Source organism: Hypanus sabinus, chromosome 10, assembly GCF_030144855.1.
Source record: "Hypanus sabinus isolate sHypSab1 chromosome 10, sHypSab1.hap1, whole genome shotgun sequence".
NCBI classification, from domain to species: Eukaryota; Metazoa; Chordata; class Chondrichthyes; order Myliobatiformes; family Dasyatidae; genus Hypanus; species Hypanus sabinus.
The window spans coordinates 129,143,661-129,162,290 of NC_082715.1; the positions used below are offsets into that span (position 1 = coordinate 129,143,661).

At 40.0% G+C, this 18,630-nt stretch overlaps 1 protein-coding gene across 4 annotated transcripts in view; it reads left to right on the top strand.

Annotated features, from left to right (window-relative positions):
• cdk19 (cyclin dependent kinase 19) overlaps window positions 1-18,630 on the top strand; it is a 214,740-nt gene that overhangs the window by 144,751 nt on the left and 51,359 nt on the right. For all 4 annotated transcript variants that reach the window (XR_009514474.1, XR_009514475.1, XM_059982939.1 and 1 more), the window contains exons 9-10: window positions 1,696-1,768; window positions 16,112-16,209. Coding sequence is in view for 2 of the 4 variants with exons in the window: in XM_059982939.1 (XP_059838922.1) it covers window positions 1,696-1,768; window positions 16,112-16,209 (171 nt within the window). In the remaining 2 variants the exon portion in view is untranslated. The remainder of the gene's footprint in view (window positions 1-1,695; window positions 1,769-16,111; window positions 16,210-18,630) is intronic.

Here is an 18,630-nt window from a genome sequence, read left to right on the forward strand (position 1 = left end):
GAAAGTGACAAGACGTCTGTTGTATGTTGCCAGAAAGAAATGCCTCAGATTTTACTGGTTCATATCTTTTAGGGTAGGAATTTAAGCTGAGAACGATGTGAAACAATTGTTCAAGTAGGATGTCCACAGAATTATTTGAGTACTTATTGTTTCCAGCATGGGTTGTGGGTGAGGGGAGGACGGGTGTTTGGGACTGTCAAGTGTACTGAGTTGTTTTGGAAAGTTTCTACAGTCTGGCATAATTATTTTCTATTTTGAAACGTCCCAGTCATTGTCTTATTACCAACAACTAGAGAGCCATTGATGCACACTACACACTCTTAGCACACGGAGTATTCCCAGGAATGAAAATGCGGAGGGAATTAGAGTTGGAAAGGATCATTATTACATTGTACTTTTGGAGATGCATCAGACCAGGATTTCCCAATCTTTTTAATGCCATTGACCACTTCCATGAACCAAGAGAATTATTTACGGACTCCAGGTTGGGAACCTCTGCATTAGACAGTGCTCTTGTGTCAGGAGCTGACTTGAAGCTCTACCTCCACTGGAATTCCCTATTAATGAATCATGCCATGGTTTGGTGGAAGGACTTTTGCTAGCTGGGCTTGGGCAAGGGGTGTGGTTGTACAACACTGAGGTGTGCTACACTTTGGCTGGTAAGCTGAGTGAGAGACATTGCTGTGGAATGGAAGTACACACTCCACATGTTGACAGATTCCTTCTCTCACCGCACACACTGTTGGATATTGTAGAAGCTGGAGGCTCCCCCTCTCTGCTCTGTCCATTCCAGGGATTTTTCTACGGTAACAAGTTCAATGGCCAGCAATCAAAATTGGGCTTATTACTGAATAGAGATCTCTGGGCTGGGGAGAGCTGTACAGATAGTGCGCCAATAGCTTTCAGCAGGAAGTGATGAGAGACTGTAGGATCAGAACAACACATGAAGCAACCAGTTCTCAGCTGGGCCCACGAGACTCCAGGCAACCTCACTGTACTGAGCCATGGTTGGGGGAGGATCAGTAGAGGGCAGAGATTCTTGGCGAGTTTTCCAACATTATAGTGCATAGCAGAGGAGATGACAGGGATTTGAGGAAGATTCCTACCATAGCACCACGTGACCTGCATTTATATACTCAGGGATGTACTTCTGAGAATTTGACTCTAGGACCAAGAGTAAAACTAATTTGTGCTCTGTGAACTAAACAGAGTGCATGAAAACAGAGGTGACTGTATCTCTGTCCTTCTGAGAACAAGATTTTTTGAAAATTTTCTCTTTTAGTTTGCCTGCTCAGCTGTACAGGTGAATCAGCTTTAAGATCATCTGTTTTCAGGGTATTTTGCTAATTTTTTTATGATTGGAGTCATTGTAATTTGCTTTCACCAGAACTTATAAACTGGAATTTGATAGAAAATAAGAGATATTTGTGTATTATTTTGTTCTCTCTTCCTCTCCTTTGGTCCCCCAGGTCATTTACTGACTGAGGGAAGGCAGGCTAATGTGATCTTAAGCAGCTGAGAGATGTGTGAGTGTCCATCAGGTTTCCCACGTACTTTTCTTGGTAATATCACTGGCATAGTAAATCAATCAATGAAATCAGTTTTTTTTTGCAAATTGTGTACACATTATATTGCTTTGTCATATTAGAATTAAATTGGTGAGGAAGTCTAATATTGATCTTCTCTTGCATTCAGCTATGCGAACAGCAGCCTCAATAAGTATATGGAAAAACATAAAGTCAAGCCTGACAGTAAAGTATTTCTCCTGGTGAGTTTTTACTTAAAATATTTGAAAAAGAACTGCCCAAGAGGATTGTAATCAAATGAAAAGGATTCCGTCTCCCTCACATTAATGAAGACAAAACCAACTATTTAGTTCTGTGTCAGTTAATGCTCTTAAACACAACTAAATTAATACCACATGGAAAAGGTTTTCTATGGATTCTAAAGTTCCCTTGCCAGAAGTATGATGAAGAATGAGAGTTTATCTCTATTTGATGTTTCACTTATATAAGGGTATGAAAGAGTGTACGCAGATCAGGGAAATATGATTCCTCAACTATCATGGCAGAATGAAAGTATGAACCTGACCCCAAAAGATTAATGGGATCAGCACAGCCTGAAGTAAATTGTAATAAACCCCAGGTAGGACATTGATAATACTACTTGAGCATCTGGTATTTCCTGTTCTTTGTAGGGAAGGAGAGAAGAGGAGTGTTGGAAAGTTAGTAGAAGTGAAGAAGCCAGCATGGCCAACTAAAATTACAGGAATGGAAGTCACTTCCTTTACAGGAGGGATAATTTAATTGAGATTACCTGTAAATGTCTATAGGCTTAATACATTCCTGGGCTCTAATTCAAACTCTCCATGACCAATTGCCAGGATTGCTGGTGGCTAAATGACTCAGGGTAATGGAAGGAGAAACAGCTGGGATTTCTGAAAGCAATGACATCCACTCGTTTACCTTATTCCATAGTACCATAAGAAGGACAAAATTATTCCACCTGTCTTTGTCCTGCCACCAGGAAGCTCCAGCAAGATTTTTTTTTTATTTTACTCTAAAGGCAAAAGCCTGACAATTCCAGATTCTACCTGATTTTCTGTCCCTGCAGTCATGTCCTACTTGAATATTCTAAGCTTCAATTAAATTAAAAACCCTTGATTATGTGAAGGAGTACATGTGCACTGTTTAGGTAGTTATTTCTTATTTGAAAAAGAGTCCATTTTAATGGAGTGGGGTTGTAAATGGTCTTTCTTTTTTCAGTTTTTCAGTTTCAGTTTTTCTAATATAATTCTTTCAGTTTGTGACATGGTAGTTTCCTACTCAGAATTAGGAGCCATTTTGGTGATGTTTTAATTTATTAACAAAAATGCTTTTAATAGCCAATGCTACCAGAAGCAATATCTTCTTATTCTTATGTCTCAAAAACTCCTGAAATTTCTGGATTATTTAATTATTAACAGTATAATCTCACCTAGTTGACAATTACCAGTGTGCTTAGTGAAATAAAATTTGGCTATCACCAGATAAACTGGCCCACACAAATCCATCCTTGGCTTCACATGAAATTGGCTGCCATTTTGAAAGGCAGAATAGAGGCAATCTGTTGATCTGTGTTTTGAATTCTGTTAAAGACTAATCCTTCATTGCCATCCAGGCTAGACAGCTCCAAAGATCACTTTCCACTAAGTGAAGAAGTTTCTCTTTACTTTCATCCAACTGGTATACGTGTTTGCAACTGTAGCCCTTCATCTGTGCAGTCAAGTTTTCTAAATATTTTGAATGTTCATCAATATCAATGGTTGCTTTTACTGGCTGAGACTCTAGAGTAGACTGCTCTAGTCACTCCTGATGCAACAGATCCAGTCTCCCAGGAGTAAAGCTGCTTGTAAACTGTTTTGTTACAACTTCCTTGCACAGATTAGCTACAGAATTAGGATCTCCCTGTACTGTCCTGTTACACCCTTCCAAGTCAGGGATGTGATGGGTTATATATAAAGTGAAGTCCCTTCTACGTCTTCAAAGAGTGTAACTAGAATTGAGGGAGGTACTTAGCATTTTGGTAGCTTAATATCCTAATGATTCTGGTTAAAGAAAGAATTCCAAGTGTTTGGAGCACCCGAAATATTTAGGTAAAAATACTTTATTAAAGAAAGAAATCCACTTTTAAATTTGGTAAATTGGTTTATTATTATCACATGTACCGAGGTACAGTGAAAAACTGTTTTGCATGCCATCCATACAGATAATTTCATCACATTAGTACCTTGAGGTAGTACTTGGGAAAACAATAACAGAATGCAGTATAAAGTGTTACAGAGAAAGTACATCCTGGCAGACAATAAGGTGCGTAGCCACCATGAGGTAGGTTGTGAAGTCAAGAGTCCATCTTATCATACCAGGGAACCATTCAATGTCTTATAACAGTGGGATAGATACTGTTCTTGAGCCTGGTGGTATATGCTTTCAGATTTTCATATCTTCAGCTCAGTGAGAGAGCATGGTGGGTGAATTTTTTGATTATGTGCTGTATTGCTGAGGCAGTTAGACGGGTATGCAGAGTCCATAGAATGGAGTCTGGTTTCATGATGTGCTGAGCTGCGTCCACAACTCTCTGAAGTTTCTTGCCATCTTAGGAGGCTGCTGCTCTGAAACTAGGTACCATATTTCTGCTGGTATGAAACTAGGTACTATAGTGTCACACAGCACAAAAGCAGTCCCTCTGTCCCACCATGTCTTTGCCAACCTTCAGCTATCCATATATTCCAATGAAATTTACCAGTACGTTACCCATAGCTTTCTATGCCTTAGCTTTACAAGTGATCATTTAGATACTTCTTAAGTATCTTCCACTGCCACCTACTTAGCTAACAGTTCCAGATTCCAACTAGCCTTCAAGTGAAAGAAATTTCTTTGTATTTTACAAGAGCACAATGGGACCAGGCCCTTACCGCCTTTCCTGCCATTCAGTATGGTTATGGTTGATCTGCACAGGCATTAATCCTCTTCTGTACCAGTTTCCCAGAACCTTCAAGTAAAGGAAGAGGATAAGGACATGTAGACCTTCGAACCTCCTTTGTCTTTCAATAATAGCATAAATCTGCTTTCCTACTCGATCTCAAAAATCTTAATTCCCCTGTAGTCCAAAAGCCTGTCTCTCTACTGTAACTACTTAATTACCACCCTTAGAGGTAGATAATTCCAAAGGTTTACAGTGCTTGGAGAGAAGAAATTCCTGATTATCTCCATCTTAAATGGGATACCTGATTCAGCCCTAAAAATATCCTCATGACATCAACCCTGAAAATCCCATTTAGAAATACTTTATTAAGAATCATCTTTAAATTCCAGAGAATTTAGTCCCACTTCAGAATCAGGTTTATTATCACCAGCATGTGATGTGAAATTTGTTAACTTAGCAGCAGCAGTTCAATGCAATACATAATCTAATAGAGTGAGGAAAAAATAATAAGTAAAATAAAACATAATAGATAAACAAGTAAATCAATTTTGAATATTGAATAGATGATTAAAAATTGTGCAAAAACAGAAATACCGTATATTAAAAAAGTGAGGGAGTGTCCAAAGCTTCAAAATCCATTTAGGAATTGGATGGCAAGGGGGAAGAAGCTGTTCCTGAATCGCTGAGTGTGTGCCTTCAGGCTTCTGTACCTCCTAATTGATGGTAATAGAGAGAAAAGGGCATGTCTCATAAGATAACCCCCTTCAACCTACAATGTCTAACCACTTTCACTTGGCATTACTACCCAAAGTTCTACACTGTCAGTCTGCTAAGTCCCATGTACCTATCTAAGAATCTCTTAAAAGACACTATTGTATCCACCTCCAACACTGTCACTGGCAGTGCATCCCACGCACCCATCACCCTCTGTGTGAAAAAACTTACCCCTGACATCTCTGGAGCAACTTGCAAGCACCTTAAAACAATGTTCCCATTTCCGCCCTGGGAAAAAGCCTCTGACTATCCTCACGATCAATGCCTCTCATCATCTTATACACCTCTATCAGGTCACCTCTCATTCTCTGTCATTCTAAGGAGAAAAGTCCAAGTTCACTCAACCTATTCTCATAAGGCATGCTCTCCAATCCAGGCAATGTCCTCATAAATCTTCTCTGCAAATGCCTTATTGAAATCCATACATGCTCTACATCCACTGCTCAACCTTCATCAATATGTTTTGTTAGACGTATTCTGAAATAATTCAATCAGGCTTGTATAAGGCACAACCTGCCCTTGACACAGCCACGCTGACTATCCCTAATCAGATTATATCTCTCCAAATGCTCATAAATCCTGCCTCTCAGGATCTTCTCCAACAACTTGCCCACCACTGAAGTAAGACTCACTGGTCTATAATTTCCTGGGTTATCTCTACTCCCTTTCTTGAACAAGGGAACAACATTTGAAACACTCCAATCCTCCAGTACTTCATCTGTCCCTATTGATGATGCAAAAGTCATTTCCAGAGGCTCATCAATCTCCTCCTTTGCTTCCCACAGTAGCCTGGATATATCTCATCTGGTCCTGGCGACTTATCTAACTTAATGCTTTTCAAAAGCTCCAGCACATCCTCTTTGTTAATGTCTATTTGCTCAATCGTTTCAGTCTACTGTAAGTCATCCACACAACTACCAAAGTCCTTTTCCCTGGTGAATACTGAAGAAAGTATTCATTAAGTACCTCCGCTACCTCCTCCAACTCCATGCATACGTTTCCACTATCACACCTGATTGGCCCTATTGGTCCTATTCTCACACGGCTCATCCTCTTGCAGAATGCCTTGAGGTTTTCCTTAATCCTGCATGACAAGGCCATCTCATGGCCCATTCTAGCTCTCCTATTTTCATTCTTCAGCTCCTTCCTGACAACCGTATAATTTTCTAGAACTTTATCAGTACCTAGATTCTTGAACTTTTGGTAAGTTTTTCTTTTCTTCTGAACTAGATTCTCCACATCCTTTGTACACCATGGTTCTTTTTACCCTACCATCCTTTCCCTGCCTCAATAGAATATATCAACACAGAATGCCACACAAAGGTTCCCTGAACATTTGCCACATTTTTACCATGCTTTTCCCTGAGAACATCTGCTCCCAATTTATGCTCCCAAACTCCTGCCCAATAGCTTCATATTTCCCCATACCCCAATTAAATGTTTTCCCAAATTGTCTGCTCTTATCCCTCTCCATAGCAATGGTAAAGGAGATTAGAGTTGTGATCACTACCTCCAAAATGCTGTCCCACTGAGAGATCTGACACCTGACTAGGTTCATTCCCCAGTACCAGATCAAGTACAGCCTCACCTCTAGTTGGCTTATCTACATATTACCTTCCTGAACACACCTAACAAACTCCACCCCATCCAAACCCTTTTCTCTAAGGAGATGCCAGTCAATATTATGAAAGTTAAAATCACCTATCACAATGACCATATTATTACTGCGCAATTCAAGAAACTACCTCCCTATCTGCTCCTCAATGTCCCTGTTACTATTGGGTGGTCTATAAAAAACACCCAGTAGAGTTATTGCCCCCTTTCTGTTTCTGATTTCCACCCACACTGACTCAGTAGATAATCACTCCATGACTTCCTCCTTTTCAGCAACTGACAATAGGCAATAGGTCGACCAATCGGCCCTTCAAGCCTACACCGCCATTCTGAGATCATGGCTGATCATCTACTATCGATACCCGGTTCCTGCCTTGTCCCCATATCCCTTGATTCCCTTATCCATAAGATACCTATCTAGCTCCTTCTTGAAAGCATCCAGAGAATTGGCCTCCACTGCCTTCCGAGGCAGTGCATTCCAGACCCCCACAACTCTCTGGGAGAAGAAGTTTTTGCTTAACTCTGTCCTAAATGACCTACCCCTTATTCTCAAACCATGCCCTCTGGTACTGGACTCTCCCAGTATCTGGAACATATTTCCTGCCTCTATCTTGTCCAATACCTTAATAATCTTATATGTTGCAATCAGATCCCCTCTCAATCTCCTTAATTCCAGTGTGTACAAGCCCAGTCTCTCAAACCTTTCTGCGTAAGACAGTCCGGACATCCCAGGAATTAACCTTGTGAATCTATGCTACACTTCCTCTACAGCCAGGATGTCCTTCCTTAACCCTGGAGACCAAAACTGTACACAATACTCCAGGTGTGGTCTCACCAGGGCCCTGTACAAATACAAAAGGATTTCCTTGCTCTTGTACTCAATTCCCTTTGTAATAAAGGCCAACATTCCATTAGCCTTCTTCACTGCCTGCTGCACTTGCTCATTCACCTTCAGTGACTGATGAACAATGACTCCTGGATCTCTTTGTATTTTTCCCTTACCTAACTCTACACCATTCAGATAATAATCTGCCTTCCTGTTCTTACTCCCAAAGTGGATAGCCTCATACTTATTCACATTAAACGTCATCTGCCAAGTATCTGCCCACTCACTCAGCCTATCCAAGTCACCCTGAATTCTCTTAACATCCTCATCACATGTCACACTGCCACCCAGCTTAGTATCATCAGCAAACTTGCTGATGTTATTCTCAATGCCTTCATCTAAATTGTTGATGTAAATCGTAAACAGCTGTGGTCCCAAAACCAAGCCCTGTGGCACCCCACAAGTCACCACCTGCCATTCCGAGAAACACCCATTCACCGTTACCCTTTGCTTTCTATCTGCCAACCAGTTTTCTATCCATGTCAATATCTTCCCCCCCCACAATGCCATGAGCTCTGATTTTATCCACCAATCTCCTATGTGGGACCTATGTGATATATAATATATATATATAGGACCTTATCAAATGCCTTCTGAAAATTGAGGTACACTACATCCACTGGATCTCCCTTGTCTAACTTCCTGGTTACATCCTCGAAAAACTCCAATAGATTAGTCAAGCATGATTTGCCCTTGGTAAATCCATGCTGGCTCGGCCCAATCCATCACTGCTATCTAGATATGCCGCTGTTTCAACTTTAATAATGGACTCTAGCATCTTCCCCACTTCTGACGTTGGGCTGACAGGATGATAGTTCTCTGTTTTCTCCCTCCCTCCTTTCTTAAAAAGTGGGATAACATTAGCCATTCTCCAATCCTCAGGAACTGATCCTGAATCTAAGGAACATTGGAAAATGATTACCAATGCATCTGCAATTTCCAGGGCCACCTCCTTTAGTACCCTAGGATGCAGACCATCTGGACCTGGGGATTTGTCAGCCTTCAGTCCCATCAGTCTACTCATCACCGTTTCCTTCCTAATGTCAATCTGTTTCATTTCCTCTGTTACCCTATGTCCTTGGCCCATCCATACATCTGGGAGATTGCTTGTGTCTTCCCTAGTGAAGACAGATCTAAAGTACTTATTAAATTCTTCTGCCATTTCTCTGTTTCCCATAACAATTTCACCCAATTCATTCTTCAAGGGCCCAACATTGTTCTTAACTATCTTCTTTCTCTTCACATACCTAAAAAAGCTTTTGCTATCCTCCTTTATATTCCTGGCTAGCTTGCGTTCGTATCTCATTTTTTCTCCCCGTATTGCCTTTTTAGTTAAGTTCTGTTGTTCCTTAAAAATTTCCCAATCATCTGTCCTCCCACTCACCTTAGCTCTGTCATACTTCAATCTCTGACTTCCTTTGTCAACCACTGTGGCCCCTTTCCCCCCTTTGAATCCTTCCTTCTCTGCGGGATGAACTGATTTTGCACCTTGTGCATTATTCCCAAGAATATCTGCCATTGCTGTTCCACTGTCTTTTCTGCTAGGATATCCGTCTAGTTAACTTTGGCCAGCTCCTCCCCTCATGGCTCCATAGTCTCCTTTGTTCAACTGCAGCACTGACACCTCCGATCTGCCCTTATCCTTCTCAAATTGCAGATAAAAGCTTATCTTATTATGGTCACATTATTCCTGATAATCAATGCCACACCCCCACCTCTTTTGCCTCCGTCCCTGTCCTTTTTAAAACATCTAAAGCCTGGCACACTCAGAAGCCATTTCTGCTCCTGAGACATCCAAGTCTCTGTAATGGCCACAGCGTCACAGTTCCATGTATTGATCCACACTCTTTAAGTTCATCTGCTTTGTTTATGATACTCCTTGTATTAAAATAGACACATCTCATACCATCTGGCTGAGTGCATCTTTGCTCTGTCATCTGTCTTTCCTTCCTCACAAACTCCCTACAAGCTGTCTCTGCTTGTGCGCCAACTGCCTCATCCTCTGCCTCTTCACTTCGATTCCCAACCCCTGCAAATTTAGTTTAAATCTAGTTTTATAAAAAGTGTAGCCACGTTAAATATTCTGCAGAAAGTGATTTAGCCTTGCTCTCCAAAGTCTTTTTCACCAAATACAAGGAACAACTCAAGGAAGTGTAGCAGTATATTTTCGCTGCTCAGACAATTACAGCTTTAAAAATGCATATTGGCATACAAGACTAAGGCAAAAGTACAGGCCCTTTGCTGACTGTGTCTGAGTCCACTGTCGTGCTAATCGAACTAATCCCATCTACCTCCGTGTGGTCAATATCCCTCGGTTCCCTATCTATTCATTTGTCTGTCTAAATGCCTTTTAAAGATTGCTATAGTATCTGCTTCCATCACCACCCACGGCAGCAAATTTCAGGCATCTACCGCTGTCTGTGTATAAAAAGAAATGCTTTGTAAATCTCCTTTAAACTCACAATCTTGTACTATTATTATGTTCATTTTGTTGTTTTTTTGCACATATATAAATTATGTATCACTTGCGTTAACTTAGTGCTGACTTGTGTTCGTATTTGTTTAATAATGTACTGTAGTGCTGCTACGAAAAGCTAATTTTCATAGGCATACATAGCGTATAAATACAATGACAACAATAAACCGAATTTTTCTCCTCTCACATTATTTGATATTTCCACTCCAGGAGAAGGTCTCTGACCATTTGTCCTCCCTGTGCCCCTCATAATTTTATGTATAGTGGATTCTGGGTAGTCAGGTTGGGGCAGCCGTTAATTGGGACAACTGTTAAAGCACAAAAATTAAATTAAGAAAATAGCCGCGATTTCATTTGTTTATTTGTGACACTATGTCATTTAATTGGGGCAGGAGACTGTTGCCAAACTGTTTCTAACAAGTAAACATGAGGAAATCTGCAGATGCTGGAAATTCAAATAATACACACAAAATGCTGATGGAACACAGCAGGCCAGGCAGCATCTATAAGGAGAAGCACTGTCGACGTTTCGGGCCGAGACCCTTTGTCAGGACTAACTGAAAGGAGAGATACTAAGAGATTTGAAAGTAGTGGGGGAAGGGGGAAATGCAAAATGATAGGAGAACATTAAACTCTAACATTTGTACATTGACTTCTCTAACTTCTGTTAATGCCCCCCTCCCCTTCTTACCCCATCCCTGATATATTTAGGTTTACCCCCCTCCTCCTCTTTTTTTCTTCTCTTTCTGCCCATCACTCTGCATGTTCTCCATCTCCCTCTGGTGCTACCCTCCCCCTTTCCCGTCCCATGATCCTTCTCCAGCTCTGTATCCCTTTTGCCAATCACTTTTCCAGCTCTCAACTTCTCCCCTCCACCTCCAGACTTCTCCTATAATTTTGCATTCCCCCCCCCCCCCACACTTTCAAATCCTCTTACTATCTTTCCTTTCAGTTAGTCCTAACAAAGGGTCTCGGCCCGAAACGTCAACAGTGTTTCTCCTTATAGATGCTGCCTGGCCTGCTGTATTCCATCCAGTTTCTAACAAGCGCCAGTCACACGGACTTGTTTGGCCATTAGTCACTACACCATGCTTAGGGCGATGAGGTTTTAAATAGCGTCATTTGTGTGTGTTTGTATTCAAAAAGCAGTGATCTTTGTCACTGATAGTTGGCAATAAATAAGCAGTAAGACAATTCAGAATGGTTTTGCTCACTGCAGTTTCCAGCATTCAGGCTCGGTGATACCAGAAATAGCTGGGAGTAAAAATGAGATGATTTCGCTACTTCAATAAGTTAGGAATTACAAAGACATCAACAATCATCTTGAATGTTACAATGAAAATTAGGTTTTGGAGCATTGTACGAAGGCAGTGTATTATCTGCACTAGGTGCCTGGGCTGATTTTGTTCATTTACAGCAGATGAATTCCTCCTTCGATAACTATTAGGAATTATAGTACTGTAGTTTTATAGTACTGTAGAGGTGTTTGTAGCGTTCTAATTTGTTCTGTATTTCATTTAAATACATAAATTGTTCCTCAGTTAAACAGTAGTTTGTCTTTTTTATATCTTGTAATTATTTCCATGAAACCGGCTAATTGGGGCAGCCACTCAATTAAGTTAAGATGTACTGATCCTGATGTGTCCCAATTAACTGGGATCCACTGTACTTCAATCAGACTGCCCTTCAGCCTCCAACACATCAGTGATAACTGTGATACCTCTGCAAGTGGCCAAAGTGCTACACCTGTCTATTCACCTTCTCCCTCAACTCCATTCAGGGCCCCAAATAATCCTTTCAGGTGAGTCACACTTCACTTGAGAATCTGCTGGGGTCATCTATTGTGTCCATTGTTCCCCACGCGGCCCTCTCTGCATTGGTGAGGGGATCCACTTTGCCGAGCACTTCCACTCTATCTGCCAAAAACGAACTTGCTTCTGGCCAAACATTTTAACTTCAAATCCCATTCCTGTTCTGAAATTTTGGTCCATGGCTTCCTCTTGTGCTATGATGAGGCTCCCCTCAGGGTGGAGAAGCAACACCTTCTCAGGTAGCCTCCAACCTGATGGCATAAATATTGATTTGTCCTTCCAGTAAAGATACTGGCCTCTTACCTCTTCTTCTCACCTGCCTATCACTTTCTCTTGGGTCCCTTCCTCTGCCCCTTTCTCCTATGGTCCACTCTCCTGTCCTCCAGCCCTTTATCTTTCCTACCTACCTGGCTTCACCTATCACCTTCTAGCTGTCTTCCTTACCCTTTCCCCAGCTTTTTATTTTTTTGTTTCCTCCCTTCCTTTGTAGTTCTGAAGAAGGGTCTTGGCCTGAAACGTCTACTGTTTATTCATTTTCATAGATACTGCCCAACTTGCTGAGTTCCTCCAGCATTTTGTATGTATTGCTCACTGATAACAATCCAAGTTTGTCCAGCCTCTACTTACCACTTAAATTTAGGCAACATCCTGGTGCACTTCTCCAACACTCCACATCCTTCCCATAGCATGTTGACCAGACTGCACACAATACTCCACAAGTGATGTAGCCAAAGTTTTATTCAGTTAGAGCATTACCTCCTAATATTTACACCCACTGCCCTGATTGATAAAACTAAGCATGCTGTGCACCTTCTTTACCATCTTAACTACTTATGTTGTCACTTTCAGGGAGTTTTGGACTTGCAAACCTGTCCACATAATTGGCATCCTGACTACAATTGTGAGCATTTACTTCCTCCATGATACCAAATAGAAAATGCTTTTCAGAAACATCCTAAAGCTTCTTTCCCCACTTTGAAGCCATCAACTTCTCAGACTGAGAAGAATGGCGGCAGAGCCATGGGAACATTATGCCCTCCAAATATCATTGAAGACAAAAAAAAATTCAAAATTGTAAGTACATTATTGTTTTTTCATAAATGATACATGAAACCATAGAAAGTCCTCACCCAGTAGGGAATACCTTCTATAGATGAACTGGAGCATTTCGAGGCACTGGCTCAGTACCATCTTCTCAAGCATATTAAGGGATATACAATAAATGCCTTGCCAGTAATGTCCTTAAAAATGAATAAACAAAACAAAGTAAGCTGTTGGTGCCTGTACAAACAATATCAGATTTTATGCTAGTTGCAAAATTGTCTTGGTGTTACAGAATTATATGCAACTATCTAAGATTTTGATTTTCCGGAAGAAATGAGCACTCTTGCACCTTTAGCATAAGATATATCTAGTAAATGATGTTTATGTAACAAATAAGCAAAATTCTCAAATCTAGATCTAGCTGAGTTAAAAAAAAGTTACCAGAAATACTCAACAGTTAGGCAGCGTCTATGGGGGGAGAAGCAGCAATAATGTTTCAAGTCAAAGACCCTCCCACAGAATTGTAAAAAATGATTATATTTCCACAAATACTCTAAAGTTTGCTGAATAGATTTCATTGATATGGAGTTAACTGGACAATATAGTGCAATTAACAGTAACGTCTTTAACCTTTCACTGAGGTGCCCTTGTGCATCAAACAGACTTCAATCATTCTGATGCCCAAGAAGAATATGGTAACCTGCCCCAATGATTATCAACCAGGAGCATTTACATCCACTGTGATTAAGTATTTTGAGATGCTGGTCATGAAGCGTGTCAACTCATTCCTGAGGAATGACTTGGATTCCCTCCAATTTGCCTACCATCAAAAGCGATCAACAGCAGATGCCATTTCATTTGCTCTTCACTCAGCTTTGGAACATCTGAATAGTGAAGATGCATATATCAGGATGGTATTCAATGACTACAGCTCGGCTTTCAACCCTACCATCCCCTCTAAACTAACCAATAAGCTACAAGACTTAGGCCTCGATACCTCCTTGTTCAAATGGATTGTCAATTTCTTCATTTGCAGACCCCAATCAGTACAGATTGGCAATAGCCATGTTTAAGTTTGCTGATGACATCACTGTCATTGGCCAAATCAACAATGGTGATGATTTGGCTTATAGGAGGGGGATTGACAATCTGGTTGATTGATGCCATAGCAACAACCTATCACTCAACATCAGCAAAACCCAAGAACTGATTATTGACCATGAGCCAGTCTTCTTCAGGGGATCAGAGTTGGAGAGGGTCAGTAACTTTAAATTCTTCAGTGGTATCATATCAGAGGACCTATCCTTGAACTAGCATATAAATGCCATTTCAAAGAAGGCACAGCAGCACCTTTGCTTTTTTACGTCATCTAAAACTTGGACGAACTTCTATAGATGCACGGTGAAGAGTATCCTGATTGATTGCATCATCACCTGGTATGGAAACACCAATGCCCAGAATGGAAAATCTTACAAAAAGTGGTGGATACAGTATAGTCCAGCGCAAGAAAAGCACTCCCTACCACGGAGTACTTCTACATGGAACACTGACACAAGAAAGTAGCATTCATCATCAAGAGCCCCCACCATGCAGGTCATGCTCTCTTCTTGCTGTTGCCATCAGGAAGGAGGGGTACAAGAGCCTTAGGTCCCACACCATGATGTCAGGAACGTTTATTCCCCTTCAGCCATCAGGCTCCTAAACCAGCGTGGATAACTACACTCACCTCAAAACTGAACTGATTCCACAATCTATGGGCTCATTTTCAAGGGTTCTACAATTCATGTCCTCATTATCTTATCTATCTATCTATTTATTTATTATTATCTTTTTTGCATTTGCATGGTTTGTCTTTTGCACATTGGTTGTTTGTCAGGCTCTGTGTGCAGTTTTTCATTGATTCTATTGAATTTCTTATTTTCTAATGTGAACGCCTGAAAGAAAATGAATCTCATGGTAACATATGGTCTCTCTCACACACACACACACACACACACACACACACACACAGTGTTCTTCGATAATATATTGACTTCGGACTTTGAACAGGATATGGCTAGAAATACCCGCTTCAAAAAGGCACAGAAGTGTTTAGTTTATCTACTTCCACTCTACAATGATTCCTGTTTGTCCTTTAGTTATCAGTTCTGGCAGAAAGAATGTTCAAAATGCTAAGCTATCTTTTCAGACTTTTTCTTCAATTTAAGCTAATTTGTTTTTGTTTCATATTTTAACATCAGTAGCTTCCCAATCCCTTTTTATTAATGAGATAATTGTGCTGGCTAATTTTCCATGTTTCCTGTCATTGAATTTTTCCATATGAAAATGGTTTTAACTCCAGTTTTCAACCTTTTCTTCTTGGGGTTGGAATGAATTGAAATGTTGCCACACATGCAGGGACACTGCCAGCTTTGGCTTTTATTCAAGGATCTTTTCCTAATTTTTTTATTAATCTTTTCCTAGGCTTATCTCCAAAGTAGAAACCTGCTGTCCTTTGCACAAAATGTTTTGTGTTTCTTCTACACAGTTATAGAATAACATTTTAGCTTATCAAGAAAAATAAGATATGACACAGAGGCATGGCAACCTTATAGAACTGATGGATGTGGATTTCCTTATTCGCCCAAAAGCATGCAGGTCTTTGAAACTGTGTTTTACAATTCTCACTTCTTTATGGGCAGTGCTGTTGTGGTTTTGCAGTCACCTTACTTTGCTGCCCAAGAAGCTGGAATTTCCCTTTTTGAGCACCTATGGTTCTGTTCAATGTGGTGGCATCTATACAAACCAAAATGGTGCGGTTTAGCAAATGTATACTTTGACATAGTACTTGTAGTTGTGGATTTCTTCATGTAATACTTAGAAACAGTTTCATGTAATTTAACAGCTGCTAATCTGGTTGAGGATTGCAGTCAAAATGATCAAGACTGAAGTGTTAAATATTAAAGCATTAAATTTTGTTTAATCAGTGCTGGAATATGAACTCTAATCTCTGGAGTTAGTGCAGAGCTCATTTCTAGATTTCATCTGTTCTATATGTTTCAGCTACAAAAGCTCCTGACTATGGATCCAACAAAGAGAATTACATCTGAACAGGCTCTTCAGGACCCCTACTTCTTAGAAGAACCTTTGCCAACTACAGAGTAGGTATATTTCTTGATTTTATGCAAAAATGAAATAAAGTTTTCTATTGAACAAGGTGACTTCAATAAATTTAAAACTGTTATACAAAAACCATTAAGTTATTGCTAGACTATGCTTAATTTTGTTTTAAGTATTGAAGATTATTGTAATTAATATCACTATAGCCAAGATGCAGCATAATAATGTGGTGTGCTGGGGATACTAGTTCAGTCATTAGTCTGGAATTGTATAGTACCAATTTAACATGTGTCCATTAATTACAATGCTGAGAAATTGCATCTTGCTGCATGCTTTCCATTAATTAGTTGGCCACTGTTATCATGGCTATCTTCAGTTAAACGTAGTCTACACTGCTGAAAGCTCAAGTTAGATTGTGGTTGAACAGATGCTGGCAGGCATTCTTGAAATAAATTGGACCACTTTAATTCTCCACCAGTGTGTAGCTTCCTGCACTGTTATAAAGAGACTCAACATAAAAAAGAGGAACAAGCCTTCTGTCCGGGCATGATGCAACCTTCTGGACTTGGTGTTAAATTCAACAGTTTCAACCGACTTCCTTTCTCTATCTTGTATCAAAACTGAGCAGTTGTATTGTAACATTAGCTCAGTTTGTCTCTCTCCATTACTCTTAGCATTCTTAACAACTTGGGATTTAATATTCCTTTCTTTAGGTTTTCTGTCTCTAACTGGCGTCATCTCACATCCTTTAAGTATTTTTGTTTGCGCAATTTTTCTCTTAACAGTATTCACAAACCTATCAACCAGATTATTTCAACAATATTCCCACAGTAATCCCAATTTATCCGATTAGGGATATTCTGTTTGTCCTAATCATCCCTCCCTCTCTCTTTACACTTTAAAACTCTTAGTTTTCCTTTTTCCCAGTTCTCACAAAGTATCTTTGTCTTGAAATATTAATTCTGTTGCTCTTGCCACAGAGTCAATTTTGTAATATATACACAGTATAATACTGATTTGGATGAAAATGTAAGTGATTACCAGTTTGCAGATGACAGGGAAATTGGTGTAGTTGTGGATATTGAGGAAGGTTGTCAAAGTAATTAGATCACTTACTGCCATCCAAATCAGCAGGATATACTGTAAATCAGTTGGAAATTTAGGTGGAGAAATTGAATTTCAATCCAGACTAGTGTGAGATGGTGTATTTGGGGGGGGGTCAAATGCAAGGAATAAATGGACATTAAGTCACAGGACCCTTTGTAACTTGATGTAGCAAGAACTTGGGATGCAGGTCCACAGCTTCATGGAAGTGGCAAAACAGTTGGATTAGACGATAAGAAGCACATGGAATGCTTGACTTAGGTTAGATAACTGAGTATGTAAATTGGGAAGTCATGCTGCAACTTTATAACCTTCGGTTAGGTCACATTTGGAGTATTATTTGTAGCTCTGGTCAGTATATTTTGGGAACATCTGGAGGCTTTAGAGTGGGTGCAAAAGAGATTTTTCAGGGATGTTGCCAGGAGTAAAGAATATTGGCTATTAAGAGAGGCCAAACTTTCTTGAGAGTATTAGAGATTGAGGGGAGACTTGATAGAAGAATACAAAATTCTAAGTATCATACTTCAGGTAGACAGATGGTCAGTTTTTTCCACAGGATGGAATTGTCAGATACTAGAGGGAATAGGTTTGAGGTGAGAAGGGAAAAGTTTAAAGGAGATTTGCAAAGTTTTTTACACAGAGAGTGGTGTTGGACTGTAATGTGCTGCTGGGGGAGGTGGTCAAAGCAGATATGATAGCAGTGTTTAAGAGGCATTTAGATAGGCACATGAAAAGACAGCAAAAATAAGGTAGGGGCCATGTGCGAGCAAATGGGACTAGTGCAGATATGGTGGGCCAATGTCCTGTTCCAGTGTGTACAATTGTATCATTCTGTTCTATATAGATGCTGTGTGACCTGCTAAGAGTTTCCAACACTTTGTCAGATTTTGTTACTTTTTTATGTTTTGAAAGCTCTCTCCTGATAATATAAAATCCTGTTTATATGGAATTGATAATTTTCTTTGAGTGACATGCCATTGAACATTACAGAGAGGATATCTGAGAATACACTTCATGAATATTACAAATAATTCAGCATAAAGTATAATTGCCTTCTGAACCTAAACCCATTTCTATTGTGTTTTTGTTCAAACTGAAATCTATTTTGTAGAAAAGATTTGCTGAGAAATCTTACAGACCATTGGGATCAATCAAGGCTTATTCAGGGTTTTATGGATTCTGAGGTGACTAATGAGGGTAATGTGGAATTTTTGTTTCTTCCATAGACAGGTGAAGTCGTAGCCAATGGGGCAGTTACATGGGTAGTTTCTAAGTTTGTCTGCTTCTTTCTTTGCTTATGCAGTAACATGAAATGCTCCTGATTCACAGCTCTGAGGTTCACATGCTTCTTCTCCACT